Raw genomic sequence first — 19,200 nt, 5'->3', positions numbered from 1 at the left:
ATGAAAAGCTGAGATTTCATTATAAGGAATAGTATCTTTATTTTCAAAAATAAGGGAAAAGAAAGCATGTGCAAAATTGTGGCTTCTTGATATTACTAAAAACAATCACTAAGATTTACTTAAGATACATCACTTGGATCATTACCAAACTCAAACATCATTACCTCAGTCGTGTTAAAATCCATTCCTTCTCTGGCATACACGAGTGGGAACTGGTATAAAATCATTACAAAGAAGGAGCACTGCATATCTCTTCTAGAAAACAGGTGAGAATCAGCCTTTCTCCCTGATATTATGTAACCTAAAAGAGCTGCATTCCTTTGGCTCTTTGTAAAGAGTAACCTGGGAGACAGAGATGACTTGATTTAATTAAATTAAGTCCAGATTAAATTCCAAATTACTATACATATTCAATGGCCAGAAGACGCATCCAGTCAAACTGAACTTCTCAAAGGTAATTCACATCCAGTATTCTTCCAGCAAGCAAGGCTGAAAAAAACACAGCAGAGTAACTCAGCCTGCAGGGCACTTCACCACTACCCATTCTATGGAGTTTGTTGACTTTTCCATTGCCCATGCCAAGTCCTCTCTATGCCCTCTGAGATGGTAACAATCTATTTGTTCATGTTTCTTAAGCACAGGAATCAAGCATACAAAAGATGTTTGGAGACAAAGTCAAAGTCCTTGAAGACAGCCTGCTCCTTACGGGTTAGGACAGCAACTTCCTCTGGAGGAGTCAGAATTGGCTTCTGTGATGTAAACTCTTCATCAAAGTTGCTAATGTCCGTTGGATCTTTTAGAGTGGGCACAAAAGGGGGCTTCAGAGTCCTGGCATACAAAGCATCCCAATCCATTTCCTGTAAGAGAAGGAAGTAAATAAGCCAGGCTGACATTATTTACGAAATGAGAAGTTAAAATGAAGGGAAAAAAACCTGCCTGGTACAGGTAATATAGAGATGCAACATCACTTGGAGGAATGTAACAGCCTTGCCTAGAGCAAACAGATGCCACTGACCCAAAGCAAATGTGTCTTTAACCTCAAATTCTCTTAGGATTCTTGTATACTCTGCAAATATAGGTGCCACAGCTAGACTGGACTAAACCACATCTTTGCTGCAGTTTGATTTATAACAGAGTATTTGGTGATGGCTTAAAAGAAACGTATATTCATACATAGAAGCAGCACAATCTGGAATAACAAGCTGGTCCTGGAAGCTTACAGAGCCCAGAAAACACACTTAGGGGTGCCAGTGCCAACATGAATTGAAACGTTAATGCCTGAATAAAGCAATGAGATGCAACAGAAGCTGCCACTAAGATCTCACTGATAAATAATGGAAATCTGCCTCAGTACCAACAGAAAAAGCAAACCACTCTCATCTCAAACACAAGAGCTAAGAAGGAAGAAAAAAGTGTATTCCTACCTTAAAAAAGGGCTGGATTTTAATCTCTTCTGCATCTTTTTCCCCTGCTCCTAGCCTACGCTCTGGACACTTTCGAAGAAGCTGCAGGAAAGATCAGTTCAGAATTAAATAACTGGAACAAAGATGGACAAAACCGACATTCTGGAGATAAAAACTGAAAGAGATGAACCAGCTCCTAAGTATCTTCTCATTCGCCTTCTCTTCAGCAGTCAAGCTGCTAGTAATAGCACAGACATTGCTCCTTGTGAACAACTTACCAACATCAGTAACATTCCCACTACAAACTGTGTAGAATCTCATCTTAACTGTGCACCTGTAACTACCAGGTTACACTCAAAAAACTGAATCAAGCCACCTTCAGTGAATGACTCAATACTTCTGTCTTTAAAGCAACACTTTGCTGTTTCAGAGTTTGCAGCAACAGACCTCAGTGAGAAGCTTCCTTAGTCATTCTTAAGCTGAAGAATAGCATTTATGTAAAGAGAAGGAAAAACATGCATGAATTTTAAGTGTTTCTTTAATCCGTGTAGGCAGCCGTAGGCTACACACATAAACAGTAACTGGTCCTAACAGAGTCCCTCCGGATTCACTTACAGTAAAATACAAATTCCTCAGGCACCCAGAGACCCCTCAAACCCATTACCTTACGGATGATAGAAAGTGCCTCTGATGACAGGAATCGTGGATACTGGACTTCATCATTGACAATGCTATCAAAGACTTCTTCCTCATCATCTCCAGGAAATGGTGACTGCAATTGTGACAATTTTTAATTTAACATACGTGGCACCCCTTCCTTGATAATATACAGGAATGAGAATAGCGCAGAGTTGTACAGATCAATTACTATTTGGCAAGCACAAGAAAAATGATCTGAATACTACAGTATTATTAATAACTAATAAATAGTTGGCTACTTTCATCAAAATTTTATCTCAGATCAGGTGCTGCTCTGCCCACAACTGTTTGATAAGATTTTCTAAGAGATATGTGGTCTTACCTCACCAACAAGCATCTCATAAATGAGTACTCCCAGTCCCCACCAGTCTACTGCCCGAGTGTATGAGATGTCTGTGAGGACTTCTGGAGCCAGAAACTCAGGAGTACCGCAGAAGGTGTTTGTGCGGTCTCCAAAACCTATTCCTGTAGGACAAGAACACCCATGTCAAAGCCAGCACAAGCTTCTAAATAGATCTCATGCAGTATCATCTTCTGAAAGCAATAGATTACCTCTTGATAATTCATTGTTGTTAACTGTGCAAGGGCTCTCATCAGTGCTTGCAATTACTAATGAGAAAGTATGATACCTCAGGTCCCCAGCAACTCTGAATAACAGCTCAGACAATGCTTACATAAGCAACTCAATCAAGAAAACCCACAGATTCCACTGTTCATTTACTTAAGTACATATCTTGTAGCATCCTATATATCCTTGCTTATTCCAGCAGAGAAGTACATTGTAAACTCCTTCTTAAGGTTCCTGAGGAGCAAAGGGTATTATTTCCAAGTTCATCATGACCAGACAGGTGACATTTAATTATTTTAAGTGGAGATGAATACATATTTATTTTAAGTGGATACAAAGTTACATACCTGGTACTCCTATTTGTGAACACCTTACTAAAGCCCAGACCCTAAACTTTGTTCTGATGGTTTAAATTGGCTTCATCAAAGGAACTCACCTTCCTTACACAGCCCAAAATCTGCAATCTTCACAAATCCTTCAGCATCTAAAAGCAGATTATCCAATTTCAGGTCCCTGTACACAAAGAAAATAAATGATGGATGAAGTCTGAGGACCGCCATCCAACAGACTCTTTCACATGAGGCAGAAACTAGGTGCTAATAGAAAGAATAAATATCTACAGTCAGTCTACATTCAGTTTAAACTACAAATTACTTGGAAGATTCCCCTCAACTTACTGATGTTTTCCTCTTAATGAAAGCCTCACAAAACAGCTTAGAGCTGGGTGGAGATTAGTTTTTCTGAAAAGAACATCCCACAACTGCATGACAAATTATTCAGCTGTTCAAGTTAACAAAGAAAGCACTAAGTTACACGTGCCACCAGAACATACTGACATGTTACAGAGGACGATAAACCCACATGTCAGATGATGATCTTAGATTACTTTCTTCACCACGTGATGAACATGCTGACAGCAACAGGAGATGGGAAAAATAAAGACAAACAGAAAGGCTAGAGACCTCAACAAGATAGTTAGCTCCAAAGATGTAGCTACAGGACAAAATAAAGTTTCGAGTTGCTAAACTGTCTTGTATTTGATTTTTCACTGCATTACCTATAAATAATTTTCTTCTCATGCAGAAACTGGAGTCCCAAGACTACGCAGGCTGTGTAAAACCTAGCAAAGAGGAACAGTTGTCAGGAAAGATACATGAGAACCAAGTTAAACACTTACAATGCCTGGAAACTAGACTAATTGTAACTCACTGTGCTGTACGTTCCGGAAAAACATCTTCATGTATGCGCATCATAAGATCACCTCCCGGAGTGTATTCCATCACAAAACAAGCATGATGAGGTGTTTGGAAACATGCAAACATGTTCACAAGGAATGGATGATCAGAAGAATTGACCACCTCAAATATTCGCTTCTCACAGTTCAAGCTGCCAGGATTCAAAGAATTAAAATATCAGTGTTAAAACTTGGCAGAAAAACCGGTTTCAAGAAAGACAGAAAGAAGATGAAAATCTTTGCCTCTTATGATATGGAAATAAAAAGTGTGGTCTATTACAATATTTGTCTTACATGCTTCCAAACCTTGAATTTTAGATTGTTCTTCAGGTGTGTATGATTGCACCAGAAGCTAGATAGTAGAGCTGTTGTAAGTTCCCTTATTCCTGATTTTAGTTACCCTGACCTTAAGGTCACCCTTAACATTAATAGCACTACAACTAGTAGAACACTTCATTCCTACACACCACAGGTATGATAATATATCATTTGGCAATTGCACCACAAAGCTCACCTATCAATTTCATCTCTCCTAATGATATCCTTTTTCTTCAAGGCTTTGATAGCATACAGCTTCCCAGTTGCTTTGTATTGGGCCAGCAGTACCTGAAAGACAACAGAAATGCTGTACTCCAAACAAATCTGTTATTTCCTTGTTGGATTACTTTGGCTCCCATTGACAAAAACTATTTCCATCCACTTCAGAAAGCCATTCTTAAAACCAGGCTCAAGCAGCTCCAAAAATGGAGCTCTTTTTCTCTACTGCTTGAGCTGCTGCAGTCCAGAATGACATCACTGTAAGTTATGGTATTTTCAGAAACGGCAGTATTGCAGCTGGTTGTGTGTTTTAAAAGCACCTCAAAACTCTTACAGCAAGCACCCTACCTGCACACTTTGTGGGAATCACACTTTTCTACCAACAATCACAGTGACAATGAAAAGAATGGTAATACTGTCCTCTATTAGATGGTTTGGCACTTCCTGGAGGGCTTCCTCCATGTTTTGAAGCAATAAATCTTCAGGAGTTTTGGCTGTTATCAAGAGTACCAGCTGCTCGTGGTTTTGCTTTGTATATATCTACAGTACAACAAATCTCTGCAACGTTTCTATTCAGACTCTGAGGCAGAGGCCCACCTTCACAACAGCAGCCCTACTACCCTCTGCAGAGAGAGCACTTCTACACTACCTTCCCAAAGTGGCCACGTCCCAGCATGGCGATGCAGTGAAAATCCTCAAGATGAACCACCCCTTTCCTGAAGACAAACAAACAAGATTTGTTGAGACAATATACAAAAGATGCAGAAACAGAATGAAAATGAGTGGGTATTTGTGTTAGAGGAAGAAGCTCAGTACAGCAAAAGGCAAGGTGAACACATGCCACCTAGGCTGAAATCCTGAGAAGTTAGGTCTGCTGTTCTGCTACTGAATAAAGAATCAGGTAATTATCAGGTAAGAAAACAGCTCCCAGTGGTAGCAGTCTCTGCCTTTCATCTCTAAAGGCAGCAAGGCTTGCTCTCCCAGTTACATCCCATAACAGAATCCAGCATCCCCTATCATTGGGGGAGTAAAATTCAGATTTACCAACACTCCTTTCAGCAGACACATCAGCAACTGTGATAACCAGCCATGAGCATGTATATCAAGTGCCAAGAGGACAAGGGAATAATATGAAGAGAATTTCTCAGACAGGAATTGGAAATGAAACAAATGGAGACAACAGACATGAGATGTTGCTGGGGAAATAAAATAAAATTAAAAACAAAAACACGCATGTCTGAATAAAGAGATTCTACAGAACATTACATCAGCTTCAAGGTGTTACCAAGGAAACTCAGATCACAGAATTGCTTGGAAATCATTTAAAAAACAAAACACCCACCCCTCAAAAGCTTTACGCCAGAATCACCTCTAAAAGGAAGGAGATGCTTTATACTCCTCCAGAGAGTGAAATGAAGGGCTTAGAAGGCACTCATGAAGGACCCAACTCCCTCCTAAGCTTTCTCAGAGAGAAGGTAGGTAACTGAATGCACCCTGACTCCAGCATTCTGAAGATGGGACCCCTCAAAAGTGATGTTGAAATTATCAGAATATTCTAAGATCTGAACTTCAAGATCTACTTAGACCTTATTTGTACTTTTTCCGTCAGTGTTTGTTCAACAATAGCAATTTCTTACTTGTTTTTGGTATATATACTACTGTGTATCTTTTTCAATATACAAGATACATACTTAACTGCCACAGACTATAAACAGCTTCCTGTTTTATGCCTCCTCCCTACGTAATGAAAGACATTTTATCTTGCATATTGATGAAAACAAATGAGTGAAAGGTGTGCCAAATGTGTTTCTGAAATACATTTCTTACAATTTTACTTTGGCGTGTCTAAATCCACTATACTATAAAACTTTAAACACAAGGAAGCTCTGGAAGACAGTTAAGTAATTTCAGTTCCTATTAACATCAGTTATTACATTGTAAAGTCTATTAATAGGCTAAGTAATGGGATTTAATGAGCAAGTAAGGTGTAGCAGATGCTTGGAGAAATAAAGTTCAGAGCAGACTTTTCATAGTATTGCCCACTCACAGCACTAAGAATCTGCTGCTGAGAGACCAAAGCATATCTTAAGTAGAATTTTTGTACTCTATGCTCAAAAATCTCAGCCAAGTGCTTCTGTAATCTGTGACCCAAGACATCTCATGCTGCCCACTGTTACCTTGGAGATGCCTGGACTGCAAATTCCGTTAAAGCAGAGCTGCCCGTCTTCTCCTCGATGTGCAGCCTCTTCAGACACTAAGGAACAGAGAGAAGGTTGCAGTATGTTATTCTCTGGAATCACCTAATCAGGTGTAGACACCCTCATCCAAATTTCCTCTGGTGTAACAATAGAGTATGACAAATATTTGAAGGTGGTCATCACTTCTGCTTAGAGGAAAGCAGCATCAAAGGTTGCCTGTGGTTACACAAAACTACTACCATGTACACTTTAAAAAGTCTACGAAAAAAAGACAGTTCAAGTACCTAAAAGAGCCACAGTGATTAGACAATGCAGTCTCCTCTATTGTCAAAACCAAAGAATGGATTAGACATGGTCAAACACAAGTCATTAGCAATTATATCACTCAGAACAATCTTCCTGCTCCTTTTTCACAGAAAATGAGAGTTTTTCCTCCCCTTCTGCCCAATTCCTTTAAGGACAAACATTTTCATCTGATCCTAAAAGCCTGTTGAACTCTACTTTTTATTCATACAGTTATCTGCTTTGTACTTCTGTCCTGAATTCCGTTGACCTACCTCGCATTTTGCAAGAAAAGCAGTAAATAACTAAAAATGAGCTGCAAGACTTTTTTGAAGACTTCGTGCCAGAATAGCTTACTGGGGTCTGAAACCTTGGAGGCCAATCAGCTCAGCTGATGAGGAGGCAGCTGTCTGAAGTACAGCTAATTTCTCCAGTAATAAAACAAATTAGAACTGAGTCTCAAAAGAATATCAACCAACAAATAAAAGTCTCCTTATTGGCCCAGATTACCGGAGAATCTGCAGGAGATGGTGTTGGTTCTTTGGACTTGGCCATCAGAAAGAGACGTGGAGGCTTGGGTGGTGCTTCATCATCATATGTGAGCTTTGCCACAGGAAAGTCACTGCATTCATAAGAGAAAGAACAAAGAAGAGATTGCCTTAGAGCAGAGCACTGCATGGAAACACAACTATAACACCTTTAATATGTAAACAAAGTTTATTCAATCCAATACAGTGGACAAGAGGACCAAGGCTGTGAAGCATTGACAAGAAATATGCTTTTCTAAATAAAGGAAAACTATCTCTGAAGTTGCTGATGCTAGACTCGTGCAACTTTTGAAAATCTGTTTTACTGTTTTCTGCATCATAGTGCTTACTTATGACCACTTCTATACCACAGTTCTCACTGCAGAGGAAGACAAAGTCACTGAAATTCCCCTGTGCTGGAGCACACTGCTTATTAGGACAGCAATTTTAGAAACTGGTTCAGCTGCCAACAATAAATCAGAAGAAATCACAGGACAATGAACAACCCACCAAGCCCACTTCATTACAGGCAGCACCAACTTTACATAAAACCCTGAATTAAGTTCTACAGATACAATTTTCATATCAATATATTCTTCCACCTCAGCAAGGTGCATTAAAATTTTAAGGTGTATTCTATGCCCATTCCAGACTGTCAAACAGTAATACTCAGAACATGACTTACCTACTCAGCTTGGTTATTGAGTTAACATGATTTTGTATGGGAACTGGAGAGAAATCTGCATGCATGGAATCATGAAGTGAGGGGCTCAGAGTGCTAATGGAACTACATGGAGGGAGGAAGCTCATCATCAGGCGACCCCAAGCAGCAACATTGATGTTCATCTGAGGAGCTCGGAGAAATTCTTTCCCTGGAGGAGTCATGGTCAAAACATCACTGAGATTACAACACGGATTACAGACTGATGAGCTGTTAAACTACTATTATCATCCAAACACCTGAGGAGGGCTTACTCAGAAAAAGTAATGCACCCTAGAGAGAATGAACCTTCTTTTAGGGAACGAAGTCTAATCATGATGATGAAATAATCCGTATAACATCATAGCAATCCTCAAACAGAAGCTTCATAAAATATATTTTTTAATTCTCTTATTTTAAGCCAAGTTTTCTTTTATTTGTACACTGTCTTTTAATCATTCAGCCTGTTAACAGAAAACTTCCAGTCTGACATGCCAGCTCCAAAGCCTTGACAACCAGTAGCCTGTTCATGCTACAGTCTTCTATAGTTTAGATTTCTCCAGGAAGTTTCTCAACACCTGTTCTTTCATCAGTAGCACTGATGAACATTGCTGGGCAAATCAGTACAGCACAAGTCCTAGATCTTGCTAAGAAGCCTGTTTAATGGTAGTAATTGTATCTTCCTAACACTGGTAACTGTGAATAGAAACAATGCAAAAATATCACATTATACACTACGCAGCAACCAGACAGCCTGTGTTTTTTGTGACTGAACATTATAACACAGTAATAAAATCCACCTACTTACACACAGTAATTAACAAGCATTTTAATGCGTCTCACAAATTTAATGAGAAAGGAGTGCGTGGCAGACTACTCGTGCAAACTTCTGCACTCATCCACCCACCCCAGATAGTCAATTACCTTTCTGTTTGGGGAAAATACGTTTCTGTCGCTGCAGCTTTGGTTTTCTCTCAATGACAGGATTACAGAACATCACCTGTAAGATGAAACAAAGGAGATTTTTCAAAATAGTGCATTTACACTGCAAAAGCAAACTTGCACACGTGCTCTCTCATCAAATTCTCCGTTCATATCTTTTTGGTAAGCTAGGAGTCACTCCCACAGATTCCAGATCGTGTTATTCTAACTTCACTGTCTAAACATCTGTTATTTCAACCGTGGTTGGAATTTTCTGTATCCTGAAATGAAGAAAACCCAAAAACTTGAGACCAATTCATATCCTAAATAAAATTAATCTAACTCATAGATCTATACATAAAAAGTTGCTTTATAATGCAGCCATTCGTAAGGTGGAAAAAAAAATAGCAATCCACAGCACAAACATTACATTAAAAATAAAAAGTCAACCGCTGAATACAAAGGACAGGAGGTAAATTTTGGTATGTAAGGTCAAGATCCTGCTCTTGGAAAGTTAACCATGGGATCTCTCATCACAACAAACAAGACAGTAATGTAGCACATAAAGGATTATCTGGATGATCTATTCATGGATTGCATTTAACTCTTTATTACTAACCTCAGAAAGATGGTAAAATAAGTATAGCCAGAGGGAATTCTGAACTCTGATTCTATAGCCTGTGTAATCCAAACCTGACCATTAAACCCTACGACTAATTAAAGTGTCACCAATGACTCATAACGTAAGCAAATGAAAAAACAGTGGTTTTCACAGTGTACACACACAATTACAGAGGAGTAGCTGAAGTGTCACTTCAGGGTACATCTTATATGAATAAGGAGTAATGTGATATTATATGTGATATTGATGGAAAAGTATTTTAGGTGTCACTCCATCCTTCTGGATTACTACTCCTTCTGTTCCTTGTGTACTGGGTTAAACAACTGCCATCAGGGCAGGAACCCTGAACAGACAGATTTCTCTAAAAAAGAAACAAAGTTGACATTTTTACCTCTGCAAAAAGCATTCCTTGGGGCTCAAGCAAGAGGCACATCCCATGGCGTTCGTTATCAAGGAAATCATCCAAACGTAAAAACTTCACTGCACACAGTTCTCTCCAGTCTCTCCAATAAATTGAAATTTCGAGTTCACGAGACTAGAGGGAATGGGTGACGGGTGATGGAGACAAAAAAGCAGAAGAGTTACATACTGCGTCATGATCTGGATATGCCACACACATGCTGCTGTTAAATACGGTCAACTAGACTGTATGCATAAGAAACTTCTTCATCCTTCTGCTCCCCCTCTCCCTCTGACATTTTCATATCTTCCTAGCTACAAAACCTTTTGGAGATAGCTGTCTCAGCTCCACATTTCAGGGATCTTTCTTAGAGTCGCTTTGCTGGTAAGATGAAATAAAACTGCTTAGATACAGGGCGAAGGACAACAGATGTTGTTCAGGTTGAATTTCTGCCAGAGATGCACTGCCTTGAGGGGAAGACTAAGATAACTGGTACATAAAAGGACATGGGGACAGTGTCAATACAGAGTTGAATCAAATGGAATTGCAACTAAATGAGCAAATTGTGCAAGGTGAAATAGAAAAACAAACACAGCACAGGAAATCTTAAGCCATCTTACCCTGTCTAGCTCAATAATAAAGCTCTGGTCCCATGCCTGGTTATTTACTGGTCCCCAGTTTGTTTGGCCAACGACTTTATTGTCCACTTTAAGCACAGCAATAACTTCATCTGGACAAAGGAGAAAATGTGGATTATAGTATTTTACACTGCTATAAAACTAAAGATAAGTCTCTCATGCTGAAGGTGACTATCCCAACCAAATATAATTTCCAGGAGTTAGCTAGGAGGATTAGGTATGATGTGACTCACTCTCTCTCTTAGTTTTGCAGCCTTCTACTAGGCTAATGTAGTACTCAGAAGAGAAGCCCCTTTCCCTCAAGTGCAAGGAGCCTCATACTCACTACATAGCTCTTCATTACGCAGGTACTTTCCTGCAACACTACGGCCATGGATACCCAGGCCAACTCTCGTCAGGGAAAAGGACTTCAAGTCACTTGGGCTGCTGCAGATAGGAGAAGAACCAGCCATTCGGGAACGGCCTGGAACATTTTCCAATAGATCCTGACATCCCATCAGCCTCACTTCCAAAGTTCCTGAAGAATTTTAGGAGAGAAAAGAATGTTATTCCATAAAAGACCAGTTAATCTGTCCTCAGGTCCAAGAATTTCTGATTCATTATTCTTTGGCTAATATAGCTTATATCTACCCCAGGCTAGAATAACAGTATAGAACAGCTCAGTTGGAAGGAACGTACAAAGATCAACAAGTCCAAATGCCTATTTAATAGATGAGAAATATTTAATATATTGATCAACTACTAACTCATATGATCAGAAAGCTTTTAGTAGCCTAGATGAAATAAGTCTCATTCACAGAAGATTAAATATCCACATAACAAGAGGCACTGCAACAATTAGAAGAAATGCAACTCAATTTTAATTTCATCTTCTCCACAACAACATGCCATGCAAGGTTTACATACCTGTAAGGGCTGTAGGTTTGATGACTGAAGTGGGTTGGATAACGCCATGCTGAGCTCCCAGGGAAGAGGTATTTACTAATTCCTGCTTGATGAGTGCTCTTTTTGGGTGATCTGGAGAAAGCCCACTAAGCTGACGTTCCAAAGACAAGCGCAACAGGTCAATCTTCTGAGATGACTCTTGCAAACGACCCTGAGCCTAGCAATATGAAGTAGAACAGAAAGCAGGCAGAAGGTTTCAAAGGAACAGCTCCAATTCAGGTACTATCTTTCCTTTATGAACAACTAGTGTTGGTCTTAAAAAAGAGCTGATAACATCTTAGTAACAAAGGACCTGAGGGAATATTTTCTCACAGATCCTGACTGCCCCATCAGTGTCACTTCTGACACTTCTAAGAAGCCTCACCAAAGCAAGGAATATTACCCCTAGCAGAGAAAGTGATCCCAAACAGTCTGTCCTCACAGCCAGGAATTCACCAGATTCATAAGTTATGGTTATTTCTGCTCATTCAAGGCTAAATCACAGGTGTTGAGGCGTGAAACTGCTCTTTAAGAAGACCTGAAGAAGTGTTTACCTCAGCCAAAAATTTGCGATCTTGTACCCGACTCCCTCCTAGGATCTTCAGCACATTTTTTGCCCCTTCAGCTACAGCAGCTTCAATGCGCAGACGATGCCTCAGCTCCTCAATGCGCAGCTCCACAGCATTAATGGTGGTTCCCAGCCTCACTGAGTATTTGGGAGATAAAATACAGCGAGGATCAAAATAGTCTATTCTGGATCTTAAGGCATGGATGGCCACATTCATCTACTTAACACACCCTACCTGCTGGATCCACTGTATCTTCCAGCCCTCCTGCTGACTGAGATACCTTCACAATGTGCATGCGGATAATTTCAATCTTCGTCTTACTATCCTGAAGCATCTGCTTAGCTGTAGCCAGCAGCTTCCGCTCCTGCCAAGCCAAAAGCATGTGCAGAGAAAGGACCGTGATCATTAAAAACAGATTATGGTGATGGGTTCAGTTAAGGTGTGAGATGCTACCTGCTATAAGGATCACACGAACAATTCTGAAATAGCATACGTAAGCATTCGCGTAAAAGAGACATTGCTGAGGATCAAGGACTTTGAGATCATTATCTCAATTCTTAGAGAGAAAGGACAGGCCAAGGAGTCTTTAATGGACAATGACACCAAGGGAAACAAACAATAAGATGAGCTGCTACAAAACAACTGATTAATATCAAATCTTGCAGTCAGCTGAGACTCATGGTTCACTAGTTAGTTGTACTTACTTACAGTATTCTTGAGCATAATATTTGAGAATATCAGAATAGCACACCCTGTCTGCTGCTGGTCTTACTGAATTAAGCTTGACTTTTGACTTTTAAATATGATTATGCAAGTGGGATGGTATGAAACTAGTAAAGCACTGAAAATTTCTCTCAAATAAAGAGATATCACATGCTGAGCTCCGTCCTAAATCACCTAGTGATATCAAAACATCACACCAACTCAGTGAACAATACCTACGCGTTTTAACTTACTATGCATTGAACTTCTTGCAACGTTACTTTCATATGATTGGTTGTCCCATGCAGTATCATAATCTGCTGTCACTATGCTGAGCACTAAAATGCAGAGCTAGGATTCAGTCAAGTACGTTTCACTGATGAATTTATTTCACACACCAATCACCAGAGAGAGTTTGTATATGGACTTATGTATATACATATTTAATTCCAGGAATTGATATTCCCAAATTGTTGTTTATTCCTGCTTACCTTGGGTGTTGCACTTGAATACATCTGGATCATATTCTCAGCTCCTTGCTTGACTTTCATTTCAACATGCAGCTGCTTTTTCAGAGCTTCAACCTTCCTTGCCATGGGATCTGGGTTTCTTTCCCAGAGACAGGGGTCAGGAGATAAAGATCCATCTGTACAAACTATGTCGTAAGTATAATTAGTCACCTTTTCTTGGGTCATTTCACCGTATGGTTCAAAATGATTCCACAAAAGAAGGTTAAGCTATAAAATAACACATAAAAAGGTCTCTGTTCTCTACAAAACTCAGCAAAATATTGTTTCAAATGAAGCTTAAGTTTTAAGTATTTCCTTTTATCAGTGAACCACTCCTACCAAACACTCTTTCAATTTTATACTCATTCACACCCCATAAGGTACTTAAATGTTTAACTACCTAGAAACTCTATTCAGATCCCTTCAGTTTCACCTACAGCCTACTCATGAATGTTGTTCATGCCCAGCATTCTTCCCTCTACACAAATCTCTCATGTTGCCTGACTCCTTTCACCTCAATTGCCTCCATTCCCAACCTTTCACTGCACAGATTATTTCATCAGCTGAATACCAGGTAAAATCCCCACTAGCATTGGAGCACCACAAGATCTTCCTGTCAACCGTGACCCATGGCATACCTGTCTTATTGTCCTCTTTGTCAGTTATTACAATCCTTGCATTGAGCTCCTGAAGTTCCCAATGGAGTTGTTCTAGTTTGCGGTTGGAGGATTTCAGCACATGCTCTATATGAACAAGATTTTTTCTGTCTGTTGTTGCTTTACGCAGGTTTTCTGCTCCCTCTTTAATTTTCAGTTCTTTCTGTATAGCACGACGAAGTATTTCCTTCTCACCCTCCAGTTTTTGCTGGAAGCTCGGATCCATTAAGTTCACACCATTGCCCAGCTGCAAGAGACAGCTGCCCTGCAATCAAGCAAGAGGATTTCAGAAATAACAGTTTAACCTTCTTTTTAAGGATGAAACAACACCCTTATAAGATTCCACTCTTCCATTTCATTTAGAAAATGGCTCACACCATGAAGCTCATCTTTCCACCAAATTTAGATTCAAATTCCTGAGAACAAAATGCAACTTTGATTGTCCTGTGCTGTAATTTAGCTTTAAATCATAATGGAAACAAACCTCCATCTTACTTTTGTTTCTTTGTTCCTACAGTATCAAAGCTGAGCCAATGTTTGCCTTCATCCTGATCACCTTTTACTAGTACCATACAGTAAATACAGATTACGTGTCCAAAGACACACACCAACTAACCTGTTAGAGATGTTTCAGAATGTCACAACCATGCATCAACTCAAAGCTGTTACCTCCAAGAAGAAAGACGTAACCCCTACAGCAGCTGCTTACAAACGAGCAAAGAATAAGCCTAACTTTCAGCTGTGTCTGAAAAGGGAAGCAGCCTGCTGCCTCAATCTCTGCTCTACCTTTGGTTTACAGGCAACAAGACCACTTAACATGTTGCATTTCGCAGCCACCACACTTGCTCTGGACTTTGTACCATTTTCAATACACCTTGTTCTGCTGAGATATGCCTCAGCAGCAGCTCTGGAGAGAGGTGTTCTGTATACAAACCTTGAACCTGCCCACTATAGGCAGAAGCAACTAAAGTCTATCTCACTCACCAAACAAGCACTGAATTAAAACAGGAGCTCTTAAAACTTTATCCAGAAGGCTGCTGCCTAACACCTAAAGAAACAGAGCAAAACAAGAGGCTGTGCTTCTCCCTTCCACTCAAGGGGTTCCCTTTCACTCAAGGGATGGCTTTACTGCATTAAGAGCACTTAATATCTTAACAACGTAGCATGATCCCCTTCCCCACTTAAATGGGAAAGAGATGGTTGCACAGCCAAACTCCACCAACCAACTCAATACCACATAAGACAGAACTCGGGAATCCTGACTTGCTTTCATATTCTTTAATTGGCTGACCACAATCCCAACAATAAACCACACTGGTATTGCATTACTCACATACATTAGTGCACTTGTGTGCTATGCATCCAAAGCCTATGCCACTCACACAGGAACACATAATTATCCAATCACACTCTTTGTATATTTTGTTAGGCATCTCAAAGACCCAAACCAACATCCCCGATCAGTTCACAGTACAATTTCAGCCCGACAGCAAAATAATGAAAGAACCAAAAGGAAAAACAAATCTATTTTAAATTTGGCCTAAAACCAAGTTGGGTCTGTGAGGGATACTCCATAGCCATAATAGGAATTGTTCAGATTGGTAGCAAAACAAAAAGGTTCAGATTAACATCCTGAGTCCAGGAAGTTCTCGCCCAATTAATAAAGCCAGGAACTAAGCCAGAGCTTTGAAAAACATCCAGGGTTTTGCGAGGAAGAACTTGAATCATGGAGTTCCTGAGTCACAGGCAGCCTCTACCAGCTCACAGCTGGAAAATCAAAAAGCTCTTTATCCAGTTTGTAAAGAGTGACTGAAATGAGTTTGCTGCTTAAGACTCGTTTAAAAGAAATAAATAAGGAAAAAAGTCATCAGAAAAAGCAGGTAGATTTATTTTCTATCCAAACTATGCAAATGGAGGTAAGCGATGGACAGAATGCTCCACATACATTTTCTAAATACAACTAGAACGTAAGCATGGTATGTTTCACTGGGCCCTACTACCCCTCTATAGAGCAAGGATGCCTTAACATAGCTACAGTTTGCTCCAGAAACAACATTGTATTACTGAGGAGGTTAAGAGAGCTGCATTTGCTTTTGTGTTCATGCACTTTGCATTCTGACTGAGGAATGTCAGTGTGGTGTCGGGAAGCCGCCACAGCCCACGTGCAGCTGTTCCTGGCTTCCCAGAGGTCAGCCCTTCAGCACATGCCTACAGCACAATCCAGGCACACATTCAGCTTACACAGAAATACCCCCAGCTAGCTTAAATTAGCTCACTTTTGGTACTTTTGGCTGCTAGAACTCACCCAGGGCTTCAGCTGCACTCAGGCTGTGCAGAAGCATCCCTACCGCTTCCTAAGCAGCAAAGATTTCAGCAGAGCCCAAACTGCCCTTAGCCCTCTGGACTGCAGCCCCTGGGCTGCCACCCAGCCCGGCCATCAGCTCCACCTGCACAAAGCCCAGCACAGAGCCGCCCTTCAGAGCCACACCACAGACCGAAACAGATAAGTCTGATGTATTGAGCTAGTAGTGATGAGAGCATCCCCACTGCAGACCACACGTGAGCATTTTAAATCCCTTCTTTCACAGCAACTTTGTGCCGAGGCCCACATCAGGCAGACCCACGTTAACCACATTCACTCTTTACAAGAAATGGGCACCGCTCGGTTTGGAAAAAAGCGATTGCAGCCCTGCCTGGGGCTGGTCCTCTTTCCAACATTGAACGATGAGATTTTTGGCAATAGGAAAGCCCGTGCGGCTGCAGGACGGGGCACACCCGCAGCAATGGCACCGAGAGCTCTTTGTGCCGTCTCTCCATCACTTCTTGCCCAGATTCGGCTCGAAACGCCTCAAGGAGGAGTTTGTACCCGCCGTGTAGGGGAGCTTACCCCAAAACCCAGTGTTTTCCCCAGCGGGGAGCCGCGCAGCCCTTCTCCTCGCACAACCCCTCCCGTACCGAGGAGGACCCCGCTGCCCTGAGGAGAGCCGGGCGCTGTGGGCTCGCTCCCCCCAACCCCCGCCTCTCGCAGCGCATGAGGCGCGGTGCCCGGGAGAGAGCCGCGATCCTCTCAGCCCGCCGCCCCCTCCCGCGGCTGTGGGCTTCCGGCGGAGCACGGAGCAGAGCATTGCAGGCTGGAGGATGGGGACACTCCCAGAGGACCCCCCAGGACCGGGCTGAGGGGACGCCTCGTCGCCCCCCGCCTCAGACTCGCCCCGCCCTCCGCTCCTCTCACCTGTGGGCTCCCCGCCGCCATCGCTCCGTGCGTCGCCGTCAACAACCGGCACTTTTTCAAACTTCAGCCTTCCCGGGAAGCGGCACAGCCCCGCCAGCGCCCTCTCGCGGGGCCCGGAGCCGGGAACTCCCGGCGGGCGGCCCTCAGGGAGCGGAGATCCTCCCGGCGGCCCCGGGGTGAGCTCGGCCCTCCGCCCCGCCCTGAGGGAACGCCCGGGATGGCGGCGGGAAGGAGAGGCGCGGCGGCCGGACGCTGAGGAGACCGAGGTAACTCCCACCCCCAGCGGGTACCGGCACCGGGATTTCGTGATAAAGGGGAGTTACGGGACACCGGGACAGAGCTTAGCTCGGGCCGTGCTCAGTTCGTGACATCTCCGGGCTGAAGCCGGGCGTTGTTGGTTGTTCTGGTTCTAGTTTCTAGTCTGCATGTAGGGCAATCTACAGCTCTCCTCTAGGGACGATGCTGCCCTGGAAAGGAGACGATGCCCATCTGTCTGAGCCCAACAGGAGCTCTGTAGAGATGCTCCTCTACGGGGCAGGACGGAGGCAGCGCTGCTTCAGCTGAATATCTGGGACAAAAGTAACCCGAACCCATCGGCAGCATCACTACGGAACTGCCAAGCGCTGCCTCTGTGGCACACAGAGCTGACATGCGGTGTATCATAGGCTTCCCATAGAGCGAGATGCACCATCACTGCCTTCAGGTGGCAGAACCCCCCCTCAGATCCCTCCTCAGCAGCACCGCGTATTATTTTTGCACTAATGTGTTTATTCAGCCCTGGAGTCATCCTGAGTTGGTAGTATTCCCACATACGCACTTAGAAATAGGCTAATAAACAGAATGCTTTCCTTTTATTTAATTAGAGCCGTTTTTTTCCTACAATGAGCCCTTTGTAAATAGTCTACAAGTGAATAATTAGTATAAGGAAATCACATTTTCTGGTAAAATTTAAATCTAGCTTAATCAAGTTGGATTAATGAAGCCTTAGACTTCTATAAAACCTTTGAAGGTGCTCCTGTTGTTAATAAAGCGAGTGCATTAGATTAATATAAACCCTTCTGGAACTCGCTTGCAATTTGTAACGTAGGCCAGGCTCTGTTTAGCGTTTAAGGAATGATTTTAATTAGACTCTTCATTCAGTGGAAATATTAGGAAGGGAAAAGATGGATTGGTTGGCTTTGGAGTTTCATAGGTGTGGTGTACAATCCCTGTGTAGGGATTGAAGCGGTTTAGCTCAGTGAGCTGCAGAGGTTGGTCTGCCCACTGCTGTGCTGGGGGCCTGGAGAGGGGCTTCCTCTTTTCAGTCCTTTACCCTCCCTGTGAGGTTGGGCATCAGTGCGTGGAGCCTGGGGAGCTGTAAGGGTTGGACAAGGTTTACTTGGCTGAACGAGTCCTGCAAGGCAGGAGGAATGGGGCTGGCAGTAGCCAACCCTCACAGCAGTGTATGCCCAAAGGCCAAGAGGGTCTGGCTGTGCTGGCAGCCCTCTGCCTCCCCCCTCAGGGGTGGCCCTGGCCTGGTCCAGCTGTCCCTTCTGTTCACCTCTCTGTCTCCCAGGAAATGTCACTACTGAAATGCTCTGAGTAGCAGCAAGGTCACTGCTGCACCATGATGCTACTTTGGGTGCTGGGTCTTACAGGACTCCCTCCACCATAGAGCACAGTCACTCAGAGATGTGGGATCAAAAGAAAAGCTTTAGAAAATTGTATTTTAATCTAGGAGGAGAGCAAGAGATTAAGCAAAGATTTGCTCCCCTACAAAAGCAAGCTTCTGGTTCGAGGGTCACTTGTTTCCACACCTCTACCACACTGGGCACCTGCAGTCCATAGAAGTGAGCATACAACCTCCACCCAGCAACACAGATTGGGACTAATAGCTGAT

At 42.4% G+C, this 19,200-nt stretch overlaps 1 protein-coding gene across 4 annotated transcripts; it reads right to left on the bottom strand.

The window, feature by feature from the left end:
* Positions 1 to 16: 16 nt before the first annotated feature.
* PKN3 (protein kinase N3) lies at positions 17 to 17,478 on the bottom strand. Of its 4 annotated transcripts, none has more exons than XM_072352529.1 (22): positions 17,322 to 17,478; positions 14,072 to 14,354; positions 13,416 to 13,579; positions 12,457 to 12,586; positions 12,208 to 12,359; positions 11,636 to 11,831; positions 11,055 to 11,246; positions 10,712 to 10,821; positions 10,083 to 10,226; positions 9,073 to 9,148; positions 8,134 to 8,320; positions 7,432 to 7,543; positions 6,619 to 6,695; positions 5,091 to 5,157; positions 4,419 to 4,510; positions 3,880 to 4,056; positions 3,728 to 3,790; positions 3,107 to 3,183; positions 2,425 to 2,567; positions 2,068 to 2,175; positions 1,425 to 1,505; positions 17 to 857 (listed from the first exon to the last, which is right to left on the bottom strand). In XM_072352529.1, exons 1-22 carry the CDS (start codon positions 17,340 to 17,342, stop codon positions 645 to 647), a joined length of 2,865 nt encoding a protein of 954 aa, XP_072208630.1. In that variant the 5' UTR covers positions 17,343 to 17,478; the 3' UTR covers positions 17 to 644. The 4 variants fall into 4 exon arrangements, with proteins under 4 accessions (XP_072208630.1, XP_072208629.1, XP_072208632.1 ...); XM_072352528.1 differs by lacking the exon at positions 17,322 to 17,478 and adding an exon at positions 17,045 to 17,234; XM_072352531.1 differs by lacking the exon at positions 17,322 to 17,478 and adding an exon at positions 16,977 to 17,072.
* Positions 17,479 to 19,200: the final 1,722 nt, after the last annotated feature.

This window comes from Excalfactoria chinensis, chromosome 18 (genome assembly GCF_039878825.1).
Source record: "Excalfactoria chinensis isolate bCotChi1 chromosome 18, bCotChi1.hap2, whole genome shotgun sequence".
Lineage (NCBI taxonomy): Eukaryota > Metazoa > Chordata > Aves > Galliformes > Phasianidae > Excalfactoria > Excalfactoria chinensis.
This window is presented reverse-complemented; position numbering and strand designations above follow the sequence as displayed.

Coding starts and splice junctions, on each gene's coding strand:
- PKN3 (XM_072352528.1), bottom strand. CDS start 17,122: ATGCGCTGCGAGAGGCGGGGGTTGGGGGGAGCGAGCCCACAGCGCCCG. Junction 4,511..5,090: donor GACGTGGCCACTTTGGGAAG/GTAGTGTAGAAG, acceptor GTTGTCTTTCAG/GTACTGCTGGCCCAATACAA. Junction 3,184..3,727: donor GAGAAGAAAATTATTTATAG/GTAATGCAGTGA, acceptor CTTTGTGTACAG/GGACCTGAAATTGGATAATC.